The sequence below is a fragment of the Coturnix japonica genome, chromosome 5, assembly GCF_001577835.2.
Source record: "Coturnix japonica isolate 7356 chromosome 5, Coturnix japonica 2.1, whole genome shotgun sequence".
Taxonomy (NCBI): Eukaryota; Metazoa; Chordata; class Aves; order Galliformes; family Phasianidae; genus Coturnix; species Coturnix japonica.
Window position 1 is genome coordinate 50,878,461 of NC_029520.1, and position 26,986 is coordinate 50,905,446.

A 26,986-nucleotide genomic window follows, 5' to 3' on the forward strand; every position below is an offset into this window, starting at 1 on the left:
TACTGATGTGATTAAAGCCATTAAGTTAACACAGCAGAAGAGCAGGGAAAACACAGTCCTGATGCTGCTGTATGGGAGATGCAAAACCAACCCCTCTAACAAGTGGGGAAGCAAGATTTCCTCACTGTTTGTGCAGCTGCCAAGCTCATATCAAACTGTAGCTGGCTATAAGTGCCCTCAGTGGTATCTCTGGATATGTACAGAATGGACAAGTCTGACTCCAGGCCTCAGATTTTGTATTAATAGAAGTTATCCCAGGAAAGAAAGAGAGTCCCTCAGTGCACACAGGAGATGGCACAACACTTGGCAGTATGGAGCAGCACTGAGAAGGATGGTCAGAAAGCGATGGGTGCTCACTGCATCCTCAGGTGCACATCCTCAGCCATCCATGTGAGGTGTGAAGAACCAAATTTGGGATTCATTGATCACTGTTTAGTCACTGGCTGCCACTCCAAGAGTTCTACAGGCTAATGGATCCACTAAATAGATTCAATGCTTGTACAGGGAGGTTCAGCTGAAAGCTGGTTAGAAAGCTTGCATACCTTGGCTTATTTATCAGCTTCAACATGAAATGCAAAGTGGGGAATAATTCAAGTACCAACAGTGAGCTATAGAATAAAGCAGGTACAAAAGAGCCGTCTGGGAGCACCTGAGCCAAAACATGGGGATAGTTTGCCATAGAACAGCTTTGATATCAGAGCAGAACCAAAGGACTTGTCCAGGTCAGTCCAACACAGCCAGCCAACCACTCAAATGACATACACCCAGCCCTCCAAAGCACATCACTGCACTGAGCTGAACTTTCAGCTCCATTTCATAACATGGGATGTCAAAGGGTAATCAGAGGGCAATCAGTACCCAGGAAAAATCAAGATGTTTAGAAGAGTAGCCACATCTATTTCACTGCTGGCAGATAAAAGACCACCACAGCACATTACTATGCCGAGCTGGCAGCAAAATCCCTCCCTCTATAGCTTTGGAAAGGAATAAATTGAGATGACTGGAGATTGTACTGAAGGACGTTCTGCAGCACAACTCCCAGTATTCACAGAAAGTAATTAGAGGATTAGTAGCCTCTATTGGTCTCAGTTCCTATTATTTTCATTGTGTTCTCAAATCCACATTTTCTATCGTTTTCCCAGTAAAATATTGATTTCAAGTGAGGGGGAAGGAAAATTTATGCCCTCTTAAAATTTAAATACACCATCCCAGTTTAAACACTGAAGGTGGAAAGATTTGCATTGAAAGAAGTAATGGTGGCATGTGGTTTCAGTAGGGCCGTGTTGGATGCACTCACAAGCTGGAGTTACCACTTATCTCTTCAGCAATTTATTAATATTTAAAGCAAGCTTTACAGGCAACTTGCTTTATATTCCTACGTTCCATTAGATAAGAGAATGTCTCATCAAATGTCTCATGCGGTTCACGCAGCATGGTTTTACCACTGATAAGGCCCACGTCCCTCCCTCCCCAAACACACACACAGCCGCCCTTAGAAACAGGAGAAGCAGAGTTGTGTCCTGTATAAATACATTTCTCCACGTGTATGAGTGATAAAGCTCAAGTCATCCTGACCCTACGCTCAGATAATATCTCAACCCTCCAGGGCTGGAAGTAATAAAACGTTAAATACATTAAAAGGTACAGCACAGAATTGAAGTTGCAGTAACCAAGTTATGGTTTGCCTCATTATTTCTATGGGAAATGGCAGCTAGGTATAATGGATTTTTAAGATTTTATACTGAATGGAACAAATGTTGAGTAAAAGATATTGAACTACAATACATGCCAGAGGCCTAGAGTGTAAAAAAAGGCACAGATTTGGGCTGTAGAACAGCAAGTGCTTCTGTGCTTAACACACAATGCTGTCTGACTGCCCAGAGTGAAGATGATCAGTGACAAAAGCTCACGTTTACAAATTCATACATCTGAATATTTCATAGAATCACAGAATGGCTTGGAAGGGACCTCAAGGATCTCAAAGCTCCAACCCCCACCACAGGCAGGGCCACCAACCTCCACATTGATACCAGCCCAGGCTGCCCAGGCCTCCATCCAACCTGGCCTTGAACACCTCCAGGGATGGACGGGGCATCCACAGCCTCTCTGGGCAGCTGTTCCAGCACCTCACCACTCTCAGAGTAAAGAACTTCCCCCTGACATCCAACCTAAATCTTCCCTCCTTCAACTCTAAAGCATTTCCCCTTTTCCTGCTGTTATCTACCCTTTAGAAGAGTTGACTCCCCTCCTGTATATAGGCTCCCTTTCGGTACAGGAAGGCTGCAATGATGTCTACCAGCAGCTATTGTCCAACAGTTTTCATAGCAGCATTTGACACATTTCATAGTTAAATCATGCCCTCATCCATCATTTTCCAAGTTCACCGATAAGCAGATAATGGGGAAAATACAAAACCCCACCCAGCTGCCACACCTCCTAACCCTTCCATGGCACAACGCGTGCAGTGCAGGGTGCCAGCAAGACTTGATTGCATCCCTACCTCACTACATTTAAGCCACAGCTCTGAACTTGCAAAAGATAATGCTCTAAGTTCAATAGTTTTGGTACCCACCACCTCACACGCTACTAAGGAACTGAATGCTCTGGAGGGCAACCGACTTCATCCACACAGTCTCATATGAAGCTCAGTCTGCCACCCGCTCACATTACAAAGGCTTTCAAGCTTATTTGGCATGTTACACAAATACATATTCAACTCCAAACCAACGTTTGCAGAAGTTTGAGCTTTGATGATTCCGGCACAAGAATTAAAGCGTTCTGAATCACACAATCAATGACTAAGTGTGTGTCTGCTGCAGATAAGAACAGAAGATTCTTTTCTGCGTGCCCTCTGCCAAAGAGCCACATCACTGCCTTCCAAAAGCTGCTGCCTAAAAGCATTCCAATTAATGCCCAAGTTACCTGCACCGCTCCTTTCTCCTGCTCCCACTTGCAGACTTACCGGCCTGTTTTTGCCCTATTGGCCAAGCACCTAATGACCCTGCTTACAGAACATGGGAAATATATGTAATAATATGACATTTATGTCTTTTGTGTTCATTAAATATGAAGTTAAATATTGAAATCGCGCGGTCTTGGATTGAATTTCACCACACACTTGGAATATCTGGATGCTATCCAGAGGAATCCTCAAGGACACTGAATGAAGTCAGCTGGGTGGACTCGGAAGCAGCTCCAGGGGCTCCTTGGAGCAAACGTTATCTGCAATAATTGATCACATTATCTAACACAGACAGTAGAGAAATAATGAATCGGCTTTAAGCCAGCAGCGACGATCGAATTGCTGAAGTGCACAGCCACCTCTTATCTGAGCTAAAGAAGCAATTTAAAAACAGCTAACATGGGAAATCTGCACTGAAACCAGCTGATTCTTTCCCAAAGTATGAATTTAAAGCTACGAAAAACAGAGCAAGACAACAGATAAAACAGCAATCCAGATCAAATGCCAGATTATAACTGAACGCTTGATATATTTTTAGAGCAAAAGATAACAGAGAGAAATCCAAAGGAATATATATATATATATATATATATATATATATATATATACATAATCTCTTCAAAGTCAGTATTACTGAAGGATGCGTTCAAATTTGCATTTAATAAAATGAGAAGCGAAGGCAGGTTATCAGTTTTCATACCCAACAAGCTACAGCAGATTCACCATTCCCTGAAAAAACACGGGGCTTAATAACACTGTATTGTTGGGAAAACACAGACCACACAGACTGCAACAGCAAGGAGCTCTTTTTATGTACAGATGGTACACAAGCAGGCAGCCTTCTCTGAACGACTAGCTCAGAAACCAGAGCAATAATCCTTATCCACTTCACCTCTATGCACATAAGGGGGGATATCAGCCTCAGTGTAACATCCACTCCTAGTAGATGTTACTTACTGCCTCACTGTCTTGTCCAGCAGATGGAAATAACAACTTATGTATTGATTCTCCTATATTTAAACTGTGATTATTTCACCTCCATCTACCTTAAGTTTCATGTAGGAACATCAATCGTTAGTCATCGTATATTAAGTAATTAAGAGCGTTTTATCACAGAATCTCATTCTAGCCTCTTAGTTACTGTGCATGGCAACTGATTTAACGTTCTCTACTCAAGAGATTCATTCTCTTAAGTTAGGTGAGCCAGTGGGGAAAACAGTGATTTAAAGCAATGGCAGATGGTAGAGCCAAAGATTTACGGCAGATAAGCCATCTCTTTACACTACATACAGCATCATTCCAACTTTTACTCTCCCACAGATTAAAAACAAACTGCAATTTGAAGATGTTTCTGGCATTGGGAATTGTTAATGAGCCTCTACAATAGTAGCCAATAATCGCTTCAATCTCTGCTTTGTTGAGGATGCATTACATCTGCTTTGCCTAACGAAGCACCAGAAACAAGAAGCTGACAGCTGACTGCTCCACATCCATGAAGGCACGGGCTTTTACCTCCTCCCCTGCAGCTCGATGCCTCTGCAGGCAGAGCTGAGCTGACAAATCACACATGGGCAATAAAGCTGGTGTCTTCCTTTAATCTTCCAGGACTAATGCTTCCCAGGTTTCCACCTGCACTGCACACACAGATATTAGTTTCTCTCCTCTCTCCCCATAAGCGCTATCATTTTCTACACCTGCAAAGAATGGGCCCTCAGTTTGGACTCACAACCACCCTTAATTTGTTTTACAATGTCTCTTACCCTCCACGTCCTGTTTCACACACTGCAAACAGTGACCACTTTAACACACAAGAGCATTTTCCATCGTTTAAGGCAACACTACACTCACTGCACTACAACTTAACCCTCCTCCAACAGACCTGGAAGAAAATACCAGCCCAGGCTGCCCAGGGCCCCATCCAACCTGGCCTTGAACACCTCCAGGGATGGACGGGGCATCCACAGCCTCTCTGGGCAGCTTTCCAGCACCTCACCGCCTCTTCATACAAAGAAACTTCCCCTGACATCCAACCTAAATTCTTCCCTCCTTCAACTTCAAAGCATTTCCCCTTGTCCTGCCATTATCTACCCAATCCAGTCTCTCCACAGCACCACACCGTGTGATGCCACCATTCCCTCACTCTATTTCCCTTTTGTATCCAAGCCTAGAACTGTATCACTTTCTTGACCACAGCTCCAGATTCCAAAATCCAGCCCCTATAGCACAGACACAGACCCTACTGAAAAGCTCCCATCTGTTCAGCTTTACTGGCATCTTGGTTACAGATTTCTTCAGATTAGAATGGGGTTTCTGCTTTCTTTCCTCTATTTCACATGGTACATTCCACACAGCAAAATTGCTTATCTCTCTGGAATCCCATTAGTAACCAGCTCAGGGAAATTAAGTTTCCCTGATAATTCCTTGGGATTAAATGAATTAATAGGCAGCTGAAAATGGTTAAGATATTAAAGCCACACAGTCCTCCTTCCTATTTCTCTCCTCTTCATTTCCCATACCAGAATACAATTAATTAAAACTAAGAGAAAGGCAAATGCAATACACAGTTAACAATCAATCTACTATCATTGTGCACATCCCTACTTCAGTATCACACAGAACTGTGAGACAGACACAGTTATTCTTTACTCACTGTTAAAAACAAGGTAGTTCCTTCATGTTTATGTCAGTAACAGCACAGTTACTGCTGCCACAAGGTAGGTGAGCCACAATAACTGCCTTAATACAACACGCAATTAGGGCACTGATAAGGTTAGCAGACAAGCATGCATGCTGAGGGTAGTATAGGATATCACAACCACCATGAACTGCCATCCTGGGTGTTTTAAGGTGTCTTCAACTAATTAATCCCACATGCCAACAAAATGAAGTTCAGCATTTCACACAGTCACAGGATCATCCAGTTTGAAAAGACCTCCAAGAACCCCAAACCCATCCCTAACCCATGTTGCCCATGTCCTTCAGCATCACATCCCTATGGTTCTGAGCTCCTGCAGGGATATCCTGCAGGTTATCAAATCAAAACTTCAGTAAAGCCCGTTTAAAGGCACTACCCCATCAAAAAGCTGTTTTTAAAGCATAAGTTTTCCAACTTTAAAGCACAAAGTACCCTTGAAACCATATTAATCGATGGTGGAAATACACCAGTCTGAAGCCATTTCAGACATGCCATTTTCCCCATCTCTTCCTGACAGCAGCGAATTGATGCACCAATACAGTTGATACTTTTGCTACGTTGCTATCAAACAAAGCAATTTGAAGACTAGAAAGCCTGCCAGAACTCACACAGATCCTCGGCTGTTGTAAGAACAGAAAGAAAGATGGCTTGATATAGGCATGAAACACTGCATTACTACTGAATAAGCTCCATAAGACCAAGAAGACAGCAATTACACCTGGAGGAAGAAGCTGGGCTGTTGCTATGAAGCTTTTCCAGCACACATGCAACAGGAGGAAATAAAGATGAAGTTCTGTCCAGATTTGGAAGGACTGGTTTTATTGGTGATAGGAGGAGATCACAACGCAGCGTGCTGCTGTCAGACACACAGCTGACTGACAACGCTCAGACAGCCTTCCAGCAAATGATAGCTTCGAGAAATGATAGGCTATGAAGAGCTGCGTGTATTCCTAACATTTTTCTCCTTTGGTAACAAAAGGACACAGTAACAAGAAAGATATAAAGACAGCAGAAAAACGCTTGAGTCAACTGCTAAGTGTAATTTTTAATGCTTGCCTCTGTGCGGTCACATAGCAAGCACGTACGGTAGTGATTTTCACTATGAAATGGTAAACAAAGCCATAATCGGCACAACTAATACTCTAATTAGAGACATAATTACAGAAATATGTTTACAGCTCCAAGACCTTTCACTCTCCACAGAAACATGAAGCAGCAACAACTCATAGAGAGAGCTGTGGATGCCCATCCCGTGCAGGCATTCAAGGCCAGCCTGGATGTGCTCTTGTCCAGCCTGGCTGCTGGTTGGTTACCCTGCACACCAGCAGGGGGTTGGAGCTGGAATGAGCACTGTGCCTTCTGCAAACCCAGGCCATTCTATGATTCTACATACTCCTAGAGAATGCAAGTTCTGAAACAGTAGTGAGCACTAAACACAGTGCAAACATGTTTTATGTATTAAATGCAAAACGAGCAGGAAAATTCTCTTTAAGAACCTCCAAAAGCAGTTTTAACATTTTTCTTTCCCACACAAAAAACGTTCGGCTGTGGTTTTTTTTCTCTAAAAAGCTCAGCAAAAGCATCTCACAACAAGCACATCCTCAGGACTCCTGGTGCCCCTTGCTGTGACAGCAGAGCAGCACCACAGGTAATGGGCAGAGAGTGGAGTGGGGAGGGACAGTGACTGCAGAATGCTTTCATGCATCCTTTCAAACCAACTCGTTAAATCAGAGGGCACTTGACCTACATATTTTCATAAAATGCACAGCAGATTATGTGGAAGGGTAAACAACACGCTGCGAGCTTATTTTTCGCTTTATTCCCACATCATATGTAATCTGGTTATAAAAAGTTACCAAAGTGCGTTCTTCTGAAGCTGTCACTGTCAGATTCTGAATGAATTTAAGAGTTTAATGCAACAGTCACCTCTAACGTTAAATGATTTACCATAGAATGGCTTAGGTTGGAAGGGACCTCAAGGATCATGAAGCTCCAACCCCCCACCACAGGCAGGGCCACCAACCTCCACATTTAATACCAGCCCAGGCTGCCCCATCCAACCTGGCCTTGAACACCTCCAGGGATGGACAGGGCATCCACAGCCTCTCTGGGCAGCTGTTCCAGCACCTCAATACTCTCAGAGCAAAGAATTAGTAAAGAATTTTAGACCCCTGGCAACACAAAATCTTAGAACTCTCTTCCACCCCTGCAGTTTCACAGCAATTCACACAGAGGCCACATCAGACACTCTGCCTTTGCCCTGGTTACACCCCACAGGCAGACACCCAGCCCCACGTATCGATCACAGTTTCTGTGAAAAGCACTTTATTATAACCACAATCCCTGTTTTAAATGTAAGGTTTCCCCACCCCCACAGAGCGTGGAGCATACACTCAGTGTAACAAGCTATTGATAGAATGACTGCAGCAAAGCACAGGCATCAATGAGAGCCAGACTGTGCTGACCACACCAAGCACTGAGCTCTCTTTGGGCCTTTCTGCTCAGTGTGCAGCTGTGTGCACAGGGTTATGTTAGCCTGGTATCAAGGAACCATCTCACTCCAAGTCTTCAGCTGGGCTTCATGAAACAGCATTCCAAGACCACACCAGCTCATTAAGTGGCAGTAAATTAGGTTTAAATGCAGTGATGCTTCATGAGAAAAGGTTACAACTGCTCGCTTCCTCCCTCTGGCTGGGTTTCCTGTTGTAGGAGCAAGGTGAGTGTGGTATCTAAGACTAATGCAGAAACAAAACACCACAAAAAAGAGAAAGTGCATAAGCAGCATAAACCATTGCATTGAGTAAGTGTGAACCCTGGTCTGTCACTGAAATGGGATTAAACATCCTTATTATTCAAATGAGAAAGTTTTCATTTTAAAGAAGAAATCACAGCACCATAGAATGTCTTGGGTTGGAAGGGACCTCAAGGAATCTACCTTTTAATTTTACTCCTCCTTCAAATATACTTTGATGCATTATTTGGCCAGTTACACAAATAACATATAACTTTATGTACCTGCATCAAGCATTACTAAGCACTCTCTCCTTTCTGATAATGAAACCCAAAGCTGAGGCAAATCCTTTAGCACTGAACAGACACACAGGCAGCTCCGGTTTGTGAACTTTCACTACTGCAAAGGGCTCAATCAACAAAGCCAGCCCTAAACCCAGACAGAGCTATGCACAGTCCACAAACAGTTCTGGCTATGACATTTCCTTGCGGAAGACTTCCTAGACTTCAAAGCAACGAGTATGTGAATCATTGCAGCAATACAGAGAAACGACTCTGCAGATGTTCCCCGAGTGCTTGGCAGGAAAACTACTGCAGGACAACAGCTGATATGAGGCTCCCCAAAATGTCACACAGTCACTGCTCCAATTCCTTCTGGAGTTGATTACAGACAGAGCAAGATCTACTATCAAAGCAGCTGCATTGCCACAACCCACCTTATACACCTGCTGTATCTCTGCTGTTCCTACCTCTGAGCACCGTTGTATGTTGTTTTAAGCAGGGCACAGGGTCTTGCTCAGAGCAGCGCCAGGTAGGACTGTTTGACTTACAGCTACAAGCAAGACTTATTTGGTTATCATACCTAATACACTAACAGTCTACTGTCAATGCTGTAGCTAAACGCAAGCTACAACAGAAAGGATTACTGCTTCATGAAAGCTGCAATGTTTGCTTGTCGAGGCAAAACCATCATTTCTCAGCATTTGCATAGCCTGCAATCCTACCCGAGGCAAATGTACTGCTTGCTACATTCCAAAAGCTTTTTTTCGCCCCAGATATTTGTTTGAAGCCATGCAATCCTTTGGCCTAGGAAGCTGCCTCTGTATTCCTGTTTTAAAGTATGTGTTTTTGTGCTTCTAAGGATAAAAACATCCAAGCTCCACCATCACAAAAGTTACCACCCGAGTCCAGAAAAACCTCAGCACATTCATTCATTCTTGCCCCTCATCTTTCACACCTGGTGGTCATGCACACCTCCATTATGCTTCAAGCTGAATCAGACCATTTTCTACTCATCTCAGCCTTTCACATCACAACGTTACAACTGGTGGGCAGAGCAAAAATGAGGCAAAATGGAATCGAAGCAACAACAGACAGCAGGACGTGCACAGATACTGATACAGAGAGAGTAATCCCAGAGCAATAAGGATTAGAAATAAAGCCTGAATGCTACAGTTTGTATGGGAGGGGCAGGCGGATCTGTGAGGGTTTTGTGATGTTCCTCACACCCACTCCTTAAGAAAAAGCCTTCTGAACTTGAACATCTGGAATGAAACCCCCACAGCAAACAGGAAGAAAGGCATTCTGCCAAAGGATTTCACTGTCGGATCGTAAAGGAGTTTTGCTCAACAGCCAGTATTGGAACTGAACACGCTGTAGGTCAAATCAAGAGCGTGTACTCCTGTTTAAAGAGCCATCCATCCAAATTTTAACGTAGCCATTTTCCTATCCACTGATTTTAAGCTACCAATCTTTTCTGTCAAGATCCAATATTCTTTAGGATAGGACTGAAACGCTTTCATTTACTCCTCCAAAAATCCTTAACAATATTTCCACAGCCAAAGCCATAAAAGCAGCTTACAAAAGAATACATGAAACATACATCATGTCACCTAACAGCAGTACGTTACACAGTTATTTAACAGAAAAAAACACTCCTGGAGCAAGGTTTTCAATGACTGAATGAGGCTACTGTGACTCAGGCAGATTTTTCACCATCTACTTGAGGCCTTAAGCAAACGCACACATCCAAAGGAATTCAGATGCCTTTTACTTCCAAGAGAAAAATTAAAAGCTCTTTGGGAACTTCTGTGCTTTTCTATGCAGTACAATCATAGAACAGCTTGGGATGGAAGGGACCACAGGGATTACCAAGCTCCATCCCCCAACAACACAATAATACTCTCAGCTCCAGCTATAGGTGTCAGTATACAAAGAAACTAAAACTTAGCGTTACAGGCCACAGATATTTAACAAGGAAAATACATTTAGACCTTCTCGGCTGCAGTTTAAGCTGTAACTGTGATATTATAAGAGAACAGGGCTGTCTCCAGCAATAAACTGCAAACACTGTTTTGACTTGTATTTTATTTATTATGCTGTAACAGCAACCGAGTCGTTTTTTTGCAATTAAACACCAAAGAAGAGCATTTGAGAAAGCTCTGAGGGGGAGGGAGAAGTTAGGAAGAACATTAAGAACTATTACAAGTTTTGCAATGCAGCTTTCCAAAGCTGGTTTTTCATTTGAAACAAAACAAGAGCAGCTGCCCGCTCTAGTGCAAGGTCAGCTTCGTTCCTGCCTGCCTCCCACCTGGACCACCAAGGCACTGCCTCATTGCTGACCTTCAGCAGCAGAAGATTCATTGGTGGGCCAAACGTCAGCATATGGAAACAAGGAGGAAAGCATTTCTGGGCATCTCGGTTGATTGTCTGAAGTTTTTAATATAGTATTTATTATGACCCACAAAGTCCCACCCGAAGTTGATTGGGGGCATCCTGCAGGTTTTGATGGGTTTGCAGTTACTGTCTTCTTTAGTAATTCCTCTAAACCTACTCTGGTAGAAGTTTCAACAACTATAAGGCCTGGATATATGAAATACATTGCTATCAAAAGCGCAACCAAGATAAACCCCATATAGAGAAATTAACCCACCTTTACTAAAGACTTTTTGAACATCCACACACTTGACTGGCAGATAGAAAAGCTTTTATTGCAGTAACACTTGCTGAGCAGTCCCAAACCTCTAGCTCAAAAACCACACCTCTCCCCACCACATCATCTCCTTAATTACTTCTTCTCCTTAATAACCTCTACTGGAATTCTGGACTCTAAAGGAGACTGCACGTCAAGCAGATGCAGAGCCAAAACACCGTGAAGGAAATACCTTCAAAGAGGGGTTGGTTGTTTACCTGTGATCTGCTTACGTCCATCCAACCCTCCACTCAGTGAGACTCCAAGCAAAACTACCAGAAACCAGTTGTGGGTTCAGTAGTGAAAGACTGAAGGATGGCTTTCCTTAAGTACAGCAGCTAGACTGAAGTATGAATAGAGCATCTAGAATTGAACATCAACTGCCCTTATGGCCAAGAATTGAACTTTAACATGCCCTTATGGCCAAGAAAACCAATGGCAGGCCAGCCTGCAGGACTGATCATCCTCTTGGATGTGACACTTGTGAGACTGAACCTTGAATTTCATGTTCAGTTTTAGGTCCCTCACTATAAGCAGGGCATGGAGTTGCTTGAATGTGTGAAGAGAAAAGCACTGAAGTTGATGAATAGACTAGAAAACAAGCTATGAAGAGTGGCTGAGGGAACTGGGGCTGTTCTATCTGGAGAATAGGAGGCTGAGGGAGGACCTCTTCACTCTGTACAGTTGCATAAAGGAGGATGTAGGCTTTCTCTCATACGACCATCAATAAGACGTGAGGAAACAACAAGTTGTGCCAGAGAAGGTTTAGATTGGACACCAGGAAGAATTTCTTTACAGAGAGCTAGGGCTGCCCTGGGAATTGGTGGAGTATTTATTCATCCTTGGAGGTATTTAAGAGGTGTATGAATATGATTTAAGAGGCTGATGGACATGGTTTAATGATTGGACTTGGTTAGGTTGATGGATGGATTTCCCAGGGAAATCTTGTTTCCAAAGGCAACATCCAAGGTCAAGAAAGGAGCACTTCAGGGCAAGCCCAGTCCAAGGAAAATCCCTGCTCAAACACTGGCTCCATTCTCCTGAAGAAACAGACAAACACCAGGCAGCAGAGTGAGATTTCTAAGGGGAAAATGAAATTCCAACTTCGATAAATCAAAGGTCTTCAGGGTGACAGGGAGCAATACTCCTGCTTGCCCAGCAATATCAAAAAACAGTGGAAGGATCATTTATCATTCCCTGACTACAGTAAATTTGCATAGGAGAGTTTACTCAGAGCTCACACTGATGTATATAGTCAGAGGAGAACTCAGTACTGTACAACTGAGCGAGCTGGCAGTGTTAGGCCTATAATTAGCTTCCTCAAGTCACAACGATAGGCATCTGTTGCTACTGAATTAGAAGGCCAAAGTATATATTACCACATACATTATCACACACGAGGCATCTGCAGAGTCCTGAACTTCCTGAAGTACTGGCAGAATTGCAATGGACAGGAGATGTGCAAAATGTAAAAGACAAGTCTGTACACAACACACAGTCTTGCAGGGAGGTCATGTAAGTACAAGGTATGACGCGGAGTCAACGGTTAGACAAGCTTGTTTTCATAGAAGGGCAGCTCATGGGATGATCCCTAAATGATAACCATCTTGTGGAAGCACATCCTCAGTGTTAAGAAGTTCTACATCGTTCCTATGAAATCCAAACATGGATAATGCCTTCTTTGCAAAAAAGCACTGAAGTGCTGGGAGCAACAGAGAACAAAGCATCACCATAAGCACTTTGGTATATGGTATGTCCATCCCTTTAATCAGCTTCAAGCTACACCAAGGGAAGGTCAGGTTGGAAGAGCCATCAGTCATTGGAACAAGCTGCCAAGGAGGTGGTGGGGTCACCATCCCTATAAGTGTTCAAGAACAGTGTTGATGTGGCACTGAGGGACATGTGTAATGGGCATGGCAGTGATGGGTTGGCCATATGGACTTCATGATCTTAGAGGTCTTTTCCAACCTTAATGATTATATGATCACCCAGTACATGCAGTTTTATTTCATCCAGAAATCAGTACTAAGTTCCTATTAACCTTTAGGAAGGGAAGACCAGCCAAGTTCAAGACGAGCATTTGTAAAACCAAATCCATTTTATTCAAGACTCTTAATTGCCTTGAATAAGCATGTAACAAGAGTTTCACCACTACTCTAGATGGCCCTAACTTTCTATTCTATACCTGAGATGAGCAGACAGAACGTGCAGAAACTAGTTAAACAGGAAGAGGTTAGTTTCAAGTCATCTTCCATTAAAATGAGCGGCTCTGCTTCCTGCTGTGCAAATCCTGCAGGCAGCTTCTTAACATGAGCCTTGCACCCACCACACCTTCCAAAGGATAGTTGAATTCAAGTAGAATCTGCTCAAAATAGCAACTTACAACAGATGTAGTTTTAACAGTTTACAACCTGATCTTTCCTGATCTTCCGTCTACCTTCTGAAGGAAAATCAAAGCAAGAAAACAATACTCAGTTATAAAGAAATTATTGTAGTCTCCAGCAGTTTCATTCCCCTTCCTCTCCTGAACATCTGTTTTTAGTTAGAAAACACTGTAAAGTGATTTCCCAAAAATCTTTGACATGCATTCTGCTCAGTATGTCCCAAAAGCTTACAAAGAACATCAAACCAGGTGACAGTTGTTATTTATTAAGCAATGCAAATGAAATTGGTATAGCCATTTTCTTCCATCCTATCATTTCCTACTGTCTGGGAGAGCAAAGAGGTGTGGACACAGCATATTATAAAGATTCATTTAATAGAAAACAACACTTAACATAAAATAGACGAGCCAGGGATTCTGCACAACTTGGGACTCTCAAGACACGTGTGCAATTAAGTTACTTGGGAACAAATCAGTGCTCCACAAACTGGTTACACAGTAAATAAGCCCAACAAGAAATAAGAGAGCCATTGACAGGCAGCACCCCTCCTAGCACCCATCGAGAAAGGGCACCAATAGCTCCAATAGGATTTTCAGCCTTTTAACTCAAAATTCATCAAGTACATCAAAGCAGACACAATAACCTGCATTAGATAAGCCACAAGGATCCCATACTTTCATTTTCCCTAGCTACTCAAAGCACAAATCTGAGCTCTCTCCTGACCTAATAATTACTTGTATAGCTGCCTTTTGCAGTAGCAGCATGAAACTTGATGTGAGCTGCAGGAACCCAGCCAGTGACTATACAAGCTGCTGTTGTGATAGCACAAGGCAGAAGCCAGCTCAGCAGGTAATTGGACTTCAAGTCAGAAAGATCTTCCCCAGTCAGCTTGAAACAATGATTTCAGAGGGAGAGAAAAGTACGTTGTTTTCGTCTACCACAGGCTGCCAAAGGAAATCTTTTATCCTAAGACAGACAGAGAAAAAAAATAACTAAATCAAGATGCCCCTTCACAAAAAGCTATAAGAGACAGATTTTTTTGGTGCACTCTACAGCAATTCCAAAGCCATTTGCAATCTATCAGCTCAGCATTAATATCCAACAAGAAACAAGCACTTAAGTATCAAAACACAATATCCACTTGTTAGAAAGGAGTGTTTGTAGTATTTGCTTGTTATATTCTACTGCCCATAGAATGGAGCGCTTTAGCAGATCTCACACTGCAAGTAAGCTAACTCAGCAGCATCCTACATACCTCTACAATGGAATTTATTCATGCTTTCTGAGTACTCTCATGGAATCCTGGAGGGCTAATGCCACCCCCTTAACTCTTGTATACAATTCAGGTTTCCAAATTGCATACTTCAAGTAACTTAAATGCACACTGAGCCATTTCTTCTTTTTTCCTAACCTACACGACCATGAAAACTGTTCCAAAGCACTAAGGACTCAAATCTAAATGCATAAAATACCTACGGTCATGGACAATTGCATCACTTGAACATTCAGCATCACATTGTTAGTGCCCACTGCCAGCAGAAGGACAAGGGAAGATCATGGTTCCCCAAGAACTCCAACTGGCAGCATCCAACAAGGCCTTACTGTTGGCTGCAGTGAGGAGGAAAGAAGAGCAGAGATCCACCTGTCCTTGAACAGAAGGAAAGCTAACAGCCCACTGAACCAACAGATGGGATGTGTATGGGAAGATGAACATCTCTGCTTGGCAAAAATTGGGATTATGCAGCGAGATTTACACAGGGCACATTCACCCATTTAAGATCTGCAAAGACACACTGCCTCAAACACTATTCTACAGAGATATTAAGCTGTTTTTGTTGCCAGTGAGACATATCTATCCCTTCCCCATCCAGATATACACATTTATTTCTTCTGAGTAAACAAGAATCCATCTCCCCACCAAAAAAAGCAAACAAACAAGCCCACATCAAGAAACCTCCCAAATTCCACTTTAGCACCACATCATTTCTAGGTCATTAGTGTGAAAACTTCTACCCCCTCTCACCAAGTTCCACATTCATCACAAAACTGCTGCATAAGCAAAGCCTGTGCCTGCTGATATCCAATACTAGTTCTACTACTGCACATGAAAGCAATAGTTAAACTAAACCAAACTTCTAACACAATTAAAGGTCAGCTGTAAATAGCTCTAATGTGTTGAAAATATAAGTTGGCAATCCTAGTTATGTCATGACGAGCTATGAGACTGTACCTAAGATAAGGGTAGTGTAGTCAGAGGGAAGCTGTTTGCCTCAAACAAATGGCCTCAGTTCCATGCAGAAGATTCCCCACATGGTGTCTAAGCACAGAGTTAACAAAACAGGTCTTGAAGTGTGTAATAATGAAGAGATGTATGCATGTTTTAAGTGTAATCTGAAAAACCTGGGACTCGTAACCTCATGAAATGCTTTCCTCCAGAATATACCTATTAGCAGGCCAAACAATTCTGACACACTAACTTCAAATCAGTGATGGTTGTGGTTCTTGAGCTGCCGCATTAATGGAATTATTAGCACAAAACCACTGTGGCACTTTATTCAAGCATTCACAACACAGCAGCAACACAACACAGGGAGAAAAGGCCTCACCAGCCACTAAAAATCAGCACCTGAGAATAACAAACCTCCTTCTACACAAAGATCCCTTTAATACAAACAAGCAAAATAAAACAACTTGTATCTGAAAAGTTGCAAGTGAGGAAACTTGTAATATCCTGCACAGTACGAGTTCCCACTGTTTTTCTTTTTGTCCTTCCCTAAGAAGGAAACTGAAGGATTCAGAGCAGAAGGAAAATGTTGAGGTCAAGTTGCATATTATTGTCCAAGAACAAAGCTCTCTATATTCTCTACCTCCCAGTATTTCTGAGATCATTTACAGAAGCTGCATGCAGAAGCCATTCCTGGCAGAACAGATTTAGGCTCTGATATTGATGGTGTCAGAGAAGCCTAAGAAAGTGTTTTAGAATGTAAACGGCCTTTCAGTGCACCCAAAAGCGCCCTGAAATCCACTGCATCACTGTTCTGGCACACATCCACTAGTCTCGCCCCAGACAACAGTATAAATACACAAAAGCTCTTTCATAAGGGTTCAGAGAAAGTGCAGAAGAATACATTCAACCTGACACATCCACCTGAATCCAGACCCTGAAAGAAAAGACCTTAACGTTTCAGACCCTGTGTTATCTTTATAAGGGCATTTATTTGTACAGCATATTATATATCTACATTACCATAACAGCGCTGATAAACATTAACCAGACACCTTGCCATGTCTGCCAGGACTTTAAATGTTTTAAAAGTGAGAAGCCAAAATACTATCTGAAGTATTTCCACCTCATACAGCCAGAACTTGACACTCTTTCCTTCTGGCACCAAGTATTTAAAGAATAGGTAAGATGACTTTCCACTGCTTCACATACATTCCACCAGCAGAACCTTAACACAGACAGCTTTACATGTAAAGACATGGCTGTGATAATATATTCACTGAAATGCTGTTCTTCCTTTGCCTATACTAGGCCTCAAAATGCTCTTCCTCCTTTGCCTATACTAGGCCTCAAAATGCTCTTCCTCCTTTGCCTATACTAGGCCTCAGATGAAAACATGCACAATATTAGCAATACATATGAAAGACTCATAGGGATCTCCAAGGTTTGTTTTGTTTGTTTTACATCATCCCAGTTATCCTCCTGAAGATATGGGACTAATCTTACATCCCAGTGAAAAATAAATGTACTTCTTGGATATGCATTCCATGACTGCTCTATATCTCAGATAAGACAGTCAGCTTTCTGAATAAGGGCAGAAGGGTCAGATTAACTCATACCTGAGGTTAAAGACTACTTTAAATAAGTAACTGGATTAGAGATCCATATCTCTAGGAAGAAAATCCATTAAAGACTCTCCAAAGCAAGTATCTGACTACCACAGAACAAACCAGCAGTGAAGTGAATCCAGTAACTGGGATATAACTCAGGGACACCAGAAAACAGAATTGACTTCTGTCATGTACCTTGGATGCTTGAGGAGTAGAAATCACGTGAACAGTGCTGGGCTTAACTCCATTTGCTTTAGGTCGCTTGTAAAGGGCAAATCTGCTTTTCCTTCGTCCTCTGTCACCATTAGGGAGGGAGCCATTATACCTGGAATTGAACAAAAAGAGTTTGGCATTAAAGCATCAGCAATTTGAGACACAGAAAAGGAAAGCAGCAATTTGTCACAATACTCCAATGATTTCAAGCATATAGCTCAAAAACAAGTAACAGTCATACTAAGCTTTGCTACCTAAATTAGTACAGGCATTCAAACACTCCTTTTCTGCCAATGGTCAATGACCTTATTAAAGATGAATAGAACTTCAACCACAAACAATACAGTGAGCTGGTCAGCAACAGAAATAGTTCTTTACCTTTAGAATTAAAGGAGTTCCGAAGAACAAATTCTAAACCTTTAGTTTAATTTCATGACATGGGGAGTTGGGAAGCAAGTAACAGCAGTGCAAAGTTATCCCACAGACTATGCAAGAAGGGAGAAAAGGAGAAATTTGGTTTTAACTCCGGTTGCATAGAATGGGGTTTTTTTTAATATATTAAATGAAGCTTCTAGGAGTAGATTTATTATTAAGGACAGATTCATGTGAATTTGAAGACTAGTTAATGACTGCCTTCATCAGGCGTCACCCAGTAACCTTCAGTCACTCCTTCATCTCTCCCAAGACAGAAACGCAATGGATAAGTTATTAAGAGAAGCATTGAGTCTCAAGAGGATAACTCCTAATTCCTCCCCCAGGGAAGGAACTGGAAGTTTCTTTGCAGTCTATGGGCAATGAAATAATACTTCTCCCTCCCTAATGACTTAGGAAGGGTAAATGCTTCTAATCAGAGCACCTCCACCTGTCACATTCCTGATGCTTACAGCTGGTCTGTGCTCCCAAGACTTAGCTTTACTGCAGATGCTTCTTTCACACCTGGTCCTCAGGCTTTCCCTTGAAGAACTACAGCTGCAATTCCACTTACACATTCCAGTAGCTTTACTGGTGAAGTCTACTCTATACTGGATCATCCCAGCAGTCTTCATGATTAAAAGCTAATAGCACAATGAGGAAGACCAGCTGAAAAGAACAAAGAAGGTTCTTTTAAAGGGAGCAACCCCCCTAGAAACAAAACAAGGCCAAAAAATTAGTCATTATCTGTTTAGAGATGCACTTCAAAGCAGTCCAACTCCATATCCACCACACCATGTACAGACTGAGATAGACTGTTTGTAGCACCACAGAAGGCAAATTAATGGCCTCTCACTGCTAAGGCTGCAAGAGCAATCCTACAGTTGCCAAGTAGGGAAAGCAATGCAGTCACCCAGAATCATTTTTCATGAAATTACCATTTTGTATAAGTAACTAAGTTTGCATGACAATAAAATGTGCTTGGGGAGACCTGAATCTTTTCATTTTTATGGTAAAAGATGAAAAAAGAGAGGCAAAGGCACACAGTCTGCTTGCTAAAGCCCTGCAGAAGCCCAACTCACTACAGCCAGACACCTGACAGCTCAATGGAAAACAGCCTCAGCTACTCATAGGCAGTACCTGGGGACCCGGGACCTGAACTACAGCACTGCTCAACATTCCTAAGCTGATAACAGATTGGAGATTATGGTCTCAAATTTAAGTGCTCTCAAACGTAAAACCAGACGTGAGGACTGCTTTTGATAAAGAATCCCAGAGAGCAATGAGAAGTTCACAGCTTTGGGCTGGGTTACAGCTCAACTTGTTCTCCCACTCCTGTTTTCACAAGGAAGATTGTTGTGTCTCTCTGGAATATTTAGGAAGATTCCTCAGCACAGCGAATAGAAATAGAAACAAACTACTTAGTTCACACCAAGCCTATTTGTTTCTGGAAACATTAACTCTATGCAGGAAGAGCGGAGCTCAGTTAACTCAGATGATCCTTATCCCTAAAGACTGATTCATAGAAAAACATATTCATATGATCCACAGGTAATGAATACAAGCCCTCAAAGTGTGAGTGATTTGATTTTGCAGCTCCAGTCTTCTCAGATACTGGAACAGGAGAGGTTTAGGTTGGAACTTAGGAGGTTTTTCCACACAGAGGGTGATGACACACTGGAACAGGTTGCCCAAGGAGGCTGTGGATGCCCCATCCCTGCAGACATTCGAGGCCAGGCTGGATGTGGCTCTGGGCAGCCTGGGCTGCTGGTTGGTGACCCTGCACACAGCAGGGGGTTGGAGCTGGATGAGCACTGTGGGCCTTTGCAACCCAGGCCATTCAGTGATCTCACGTACCACCTTTCAGTGACACCATTACTATGATTACGTCTGCAAGTTTTACCTTTCCTAAGGACAACATTCCTCCTGCATGGATTTGTGATTGAAAAACTCAGTAACTCCTGAAGAAATCACATGGGTAGCTTCATTACTGGCTTTACACTCTGCAATTACATCTGCCAGGCTGGTACCATAGTTAAGCAGTCCTTATTTTATGCAGTTTTGCTGAAAATTAAAACCAGACTTGGCAGGGTTCTCTTGTTTGGCTTTTCTCATGGCCACAGAACAATCAGCTGTAAAGGCCACTTGATTTCACCACAGGGATTTTTCTCCCTCCTCCTTGTCCAGGATTTAATCAGTTTTAAACAAGAAAAGAAAGAAGCCACGCAAGGTTAAAGGCCTTTTGGAAACTAAAGAGGAAGGAAACACAAGGAAAATGAAAGCTTAATTCATCCATCCTGATCAGCACTGACAAGTTTTCACAGCAAGGTTTCCTTTGTGCCAATTTCTAGATTCCCTTTATACGAAAGGGATGGAGGATTTGGGTATGCATAACAAATAGTAAGAACTAATTACACACTCTGAAGTTTTACTCTGATCTGACACTGGTGAAAAGCAACAGGACGATCACAAGGTATTCCTGTGTGTTTCACAGGGAGGGAAATAGCATCAGATTGAAGCCTTCTCTCCTCACAGCCAACAGATGCAGTCTAGTATGTTTTCCAAGCATCTCTTATAGGCAGCAGCACTGGGACAATCAGCATTAGGAACCTCTCAGGATAACTATCTCTGTTGATAGCCCTATTCCTTGCAAATAAGGGAGTGGTGCTGGCGTTTCTTATGGGCACCCTAACTAACAAAGCCAGTTTCCAACAGATTTACATCAGACGGTTGAGGATTTTGGTATACAATGACATGCAAACTCCAGGAAGTTTTTTCCCAGGGTTGGGGTATGTCATGGAAGCTTCTGCTTTATGTGGATGTTGTGCTGCCTGGAAAGCAAGACCAACCAGTAATGCTCCCACTGGCCAAAAAGGAACAGCCTGACTTCATTTTCCTTGCTATCACTGACTCTACTGCAGACACTGTGTGCTCAGAGGCCATCCCATGCACAGACTACCATTCCATCTCACAGACTCAGCTTTGAGAAGGCAACAGATGTTAGAATGGCTCTAATTTACAAGAAGAAAGCACGACTTTCCTGCACCGAACAACAAAGCCACAAAAGCATTAGTGACAGCTTTCATTACGAGGTCAGACTCGAGTGATTTTTTTTCCTTTTAAGTACATTCTGATGCCATATTTGGTATCAAACAGTAGTATATGCTCAGCACATACCAGAAGTCAGTCTGGGCTTACAGTGTGCTTTTAACCATCATTGAACCAGTGTGGGCCAACACAGCTGCCAAAAGCAGCAGTCCCACCCTTCATCTGCTGTTTTGTCCCTGCCCCAGTTCAGCTTCTCTCCCTGGTTCACAGGCACTGGAAAGAAAACCAGATTTATGTTTTAAATTTAGTTTCAACCACATCAATTCCTTGCTCTCTGGTTCACTGCAAGGCCACAGAAGCATTTATATCAGCAACAAGGGAAAAAATGGCACAGGGGGTGGGAGAAAAATTCCTCTGGCAGCACTGCGAGCCTACATGATGATATCTACAACATTATAAGTCTGAAGATATATTATTTGCCTTGGCAATAACTAACCCCAGGTTTTTCACAACTATAGGCTAAAGCCTCAAGTAGCTGGAAAGCCCTATTCAGCTGAAGCATCCAATTTCTTCCTCTTAAATGGTAAAAAAAACCAAATCCACATGCTAGCTTATATATAAGCACAAACAGCTTCAATATTGACTGCAAGATATATGAACTTTTAACTCCTTTTAGGTAATTCCACTGAGGGTACTTAACATTCTTAACAGTAACATCCCAAAAAGTTCACCTTGAACACAGAAATGCTACATTGCTTCATAGAGTCAGAATGGACCTCCAAAGGTCTTCTAGCCCAACTCCCTGCAATGGGCAGGGACACTCACAGCAGAGTCTTCTGCTGATGAAGATACCTCTCCATGCAGAAGTGCTTCCTGATCACCACACCAGCAGTACAGGTTAACAAAGCAGTCTTCCTGTTGAGCAAGAAAATCCAAACCAGCAAGTCTGGAAGTCCCAAATAATCTCATCTCTTTCCTCAATTAAGGCAATGTTTTTGCATCTGTGAGCTTGATTATCCCTGAGAAAGGTATGTTGGTATAGTTGGTTTACATCAGAGGAAAAGGCTGAGTTGGTACAATTTGCTAGTGACCAGAGATGATCATTTTACTTGGCAAACAGACTATTTGAGAAGCCTGGTATAAATATGGACCCCCCTACAAATGCTCTTCCGCAATACTCCAGAAGTAACTCCCAATTGCTCCTGATATCATTAAGATCTTAGTAGACACCTTCACTAAAAGCTATATGCCAGCCTTATCGTGTTTGTATGTTCAGATACAGTCAGCTTCTCTTACAGAGAAGATAACAAGCAGGAGGACTCTGCAATTGTAGCAGCTAGAATGTAATTTAAAAACCTGTTGAGTTTTATTTAGGACAATATTTAGATATCCTCTCGCAGGTTGACCTTATATAATACAGGCAATCCAGGAGGATACACATATTATCCATATAAATGTCTACCTCTAGGAAAAGATGCTACTGGCTTGCAAACACCATGTTAATAACACAGTATGAATAAAGGAAATTAAGAGCAGATCTTACACATCCAGTTTCCTTCCAAATTCCCAAGCCCCTCGTTACTCTCCCACACGCTGCTATGGGAAAGAATCCCACAGTGCAAGTAAATACAGAAGAAGGTAAGAGCAGAGTGTCATGGTTCATTTTGACCACAGGGAATAGTGCATTTCAAGAAGCAGCAATGGAAGGTATTTACTGCACAGGCTTCTGTATGACACCTACACAGACAGCATAGGAGTTTGATTAAATGCTCACACACCTCACAAGCATGTTGATGTGGACTACCAGAGCCTCGGGATGAGCTTCAATTAAAGCAGCCTGACAGTTTCAAACAACTTATTAGCTGAAAACCTATACAGACATCCCAGTTAAACACTACAGCCAGAAACAGGCATGAGTGTAGTCACACCCACAACATACACTTCTCAGAAGTCATCCACAATCACTTGATTAATAGGGAAAAAGAGCAGCTACCTTTAAATGAAATAAGACACCACAAAAGAGCACAAGTATTTAGGATGCTATTATCCAAATCTAACATAAGTAATACATTACAAGAGCATCTGAATGCAAAAGGTTTTCTTTTTGGAAAGCAAAGGGTAAGAGAATCAGTTTTTCCATATAATGACTTCCTCAACAATCCTTATTTCCAGCATCTCCCTGCTACCACCCAGCCCTGGTTTAACAAGGAAGCAATTCTGTTCCATGCTTTAAGCCCATCTTCAAAGCTGTCAACTAAAACCATTCACCAGAGCATCAAGCCAACAATGCCACAGCAAAACACAGGGTACAAACTAATTAAGTTCATTTCAAAGCACACTTCTCCACTAGCTACAAGAGCTCAAGAAATGGGGAAAGCACCATGAATCTTCTTTCCAACTCCAAATCTCTCACATTAGAAAGCACCCAGATGAACAGTTACTAACTCTAATCTAGTCAAACACCACTGAAATTAATTGATACATCATTGTGTTAAAATAAATACAAATAGCTTTTGCTACGTTCCAAACAAGCCCGATGAACACAAAGTCTCATTCAAAGTAAAGCACGATGCACAGCTGGGTCTGGAGGAAAGCAGAAGGCTGCACATCCAAAACACAGCAGACTTGCATCCACACGCTCCAATATGGAAACAATTTACAGGCCTCTCAAATGGCAGATCAAAAACAGCTGCAAGTTTCACAACTAAAACAAATTAGACCTTAGTGCAAGGGGACAAGAGATCCTGGGACATACCTGCCCTGCCATACCAAGTATGTTCCCAGTCTCTCTGAGCTTCATACATCCTTGAAGGTGAAAAAGCAAACTGTCCAAACTATCATCTGAGGAATGAATAAGACCAACACCATGTGATGTCTGAAGCTTCACCACATTAAACATTACGGAATAAAAAAGTCATTGGATTCAAAGGATCATCTGGACTATTAAAACAAACGCACGACTCAAATCATTTTCTCAGCTGCCAAGTGCTTTCTTTAACACACTATCAAGGACTGTTTGACTGTTCACATTTTTATAGGCTGAAGTGGTAGCTGTCTTATTATTTCAGTTCTCCTCCAAATACGAGCAGCTGGAATATCTTTGTGATTGCACAGACGAGTAGTTCCAGGGTCTGTTACTTACAGCGTTTTCAAACACTCAAGCATGACAAGAATCTTTTTAGGCTCCTTCCAATAACATTAAGCATGAAGAAAACTTACATCCATTTTGCAAACATAGGCGATTTCAGAGGTAAAATACTCAATAGAAAGCACTCAAATCCAGAGAACACCAGGAAACAGTGCAGTGTTACACCCAGAAAGGAAGTGAGCAAAGCCCATTCTTTGCTATAAGTATGTGTATGTACCCTATTAAGAAAATACAAACAACAAAAACACCCTGCAGGAGAAGTTTGTTCTTTAAATCTGGTTATGAGGAATTATCTGTGAGTGCTTGAACAAGAGCTCTGCACTATCAGCACCCATTTGTTCAGGTGCTCCCCGCTCCATGATGCACATACATGGTCAGCCACAAGTTAACACAGCAAGATGGTTCATATACAGCAACAAGCACAGAAACCCTAAAGCCACCCAAGCAAGCTCACCAGCAGTCAAATCTGGTGGAGGATCAAAGCCTTCCCATAGCTCACACACAATGTGAATCCACCCTGCCTGCTTCTGCTTATCCCACACAAGCTGAAGCTTCAGGAAACCTGCACTTATGCATTCCAACAGACATTAAGCAATGTGCAGGAGTGACACAGTGGTCTGTAGAACTGGAACCAAGTTTAAAACCACACATAGTTCTCTTAGTCTTTTTCTCCCCCTTTAGGAAATCCAGCTCTTTTTCTTAGCCAGTACCCACAGCCAGTCAGCATACCAGTACTATTCTTGTACATCAGCCTTTACAAAACAAGCCACACCATATGTTTGTCTCTAAATATCTAGATTCCTTTGATTTTGAAGGCAAGGGAGCACTACGCATCAAAACGAACTAAGAAAACAGGATCTGTTTCAAGCACTATCTCCCAAAGTACAGGCTAGAATTCCAAACAGTATTACAGGACTTCGAAGCAGCATTTGCAAGCCAAACAGAAAGGCAGATGTATAAGTAAAGCTGATGATGAGAGTGCAGCTTGAAGTAGCTTCCCCAGCAAAGCACATCTGACAAGAGCTAGTTCAGACATACAGAAATCAAGTAACCCATTAAGCTGACTGGCTCAGGAGATTCCCTTTCACCCTCACCAGTTTTTATACTTGACATTCCAACAGGGCACCAAGGCTGTTATCAACTCAGAGGAATGTATGATGCTAACAAATGCCTCATCACACTGCTCTGCTAACAGATGAGGATGCACAAATGCATATATAAGTAGCTATATATAATCATATACTTGTAGAAGTTTAGATATCTGCAGAACATATGTATATGTACACCTTTTCTCCCTTCCCTACCTAAATAGGTTGCATGTATTGGAGAAAAGTGTTATCCTGTCAGTACTCTGGCATTATACTTGTAAAACCCTGTTAAGTTCCTGTTAATTACTTTACTTCCCTCTACAGCTCTATCAAAAACAGAGGAAAGAGCTTCAGCATTTGCTTCTATTACATAGAAGTTTCCTGTAAGAGATGCCATTACTCTACCACCTCAAGGGGTAGAAGAAGATGGTAAAGAAAAGGTACAGAAATACATTGCATCAGCCTGTTTTAACATCTTAAGACTTGAAAGCTTTCAAGTGCATCTTTTGGAACTGCCCACTATAACATGAGACTGAAGTCTACTAGAGAAACATTCATATCTGGGCCCAAACATTCACATCTGGGCAAAACCCTTCCATTTACAAGGCGATGAACACACTTACTATACTCATATTCTCTTCACAGCCCCCTGGGTCCAACCTTAAGGCACAGCCCAGGCTGTCTGCAGGGATCACAGCACTCCTGTACCCAGACCTCCTCACTTTGGTTTTAGCTGCAGTGACAGCACATCTGTGTTTGTACCCATTCACTCAAGGCTGACATCGCACAATCATTACAAGCAGTACAGGTCAAGCCACGGTAGTGACAAAAAGAAGAATCAAAAGCAAGGAATTTCATAAGCTAAAGAGCCAGCAAAGCATGATTTCCTCTGGGCAACATGACTTGCAGTTGGATCCCTTCTTTGTCTACTAAGGTGACAGCTCCAATTGAACAACTTCTGCAGCTGCGAGGCAATCACGGTCACGTGGATTCCCTGATGTCTAACAAAGCAGGGGGAGTGGGGGGCTGATTTATGTCACAGAGTCTCCTCAATAGAGCACAAACAGCATTGAGAGGCTGCGGAATAAAAATCAGTTCAATGACATCCTTCATTTCCAGTTACAGACTACAGCCTCACCTGCCACTACCTCTTTCAGTAAATCACTGAGTATTCATCAGAGGCAGATGGAAAACGACTGCAACGCAGAGCTAATAGTGCCAGCAGACTGAGGATGTGGTGTCCTCCAGCAATGAGGCTGCCTCAGCAGCAGGAGAACAGCAGTCTCCATCTGTCTGGGTCAGCATCCTGATTCCACCCATCACAGTCTAAAGGAGGCATCAGACCCTTGAACAGTCTGTCCCATTGCACCTAAACACTCACAGGCTTTTTCCCCCTACACAGAGGGTGGTGACGCACTGGAACAGGTTGCCCAAGGAGGCTGTGGATGCCCCATCCCTGCAGGCATTCAAGGCCAGGCTGGATGTGGCTCTGGGCAGCCTGG

General features: G+C 42.5%; 1 protein-coding gene across 1 annotated transcript in view; it reads right to left on the reverse strand.

The window, feature by feature from the left end:
- The window catches only part of PELI2 (pellino E3 ubiquitin protein ligase family member 2), a 54,957-nt gene that overhangs the window by 20,356 nt on the left and 7,615 nt on the right, over positions 1–26,986 (reverse strand). Inside the window, exon 2 of the mRNA XM_015865877.2 lies at positions 17,772–17,901. Within this exon, the coding sequence (XP_015721363.1) occupies positions 17,772–17,901 (130 nt within the window). The remainder of the gene's footprint in view (positions 1–17,771; positions 17,902–26,986) is intronic.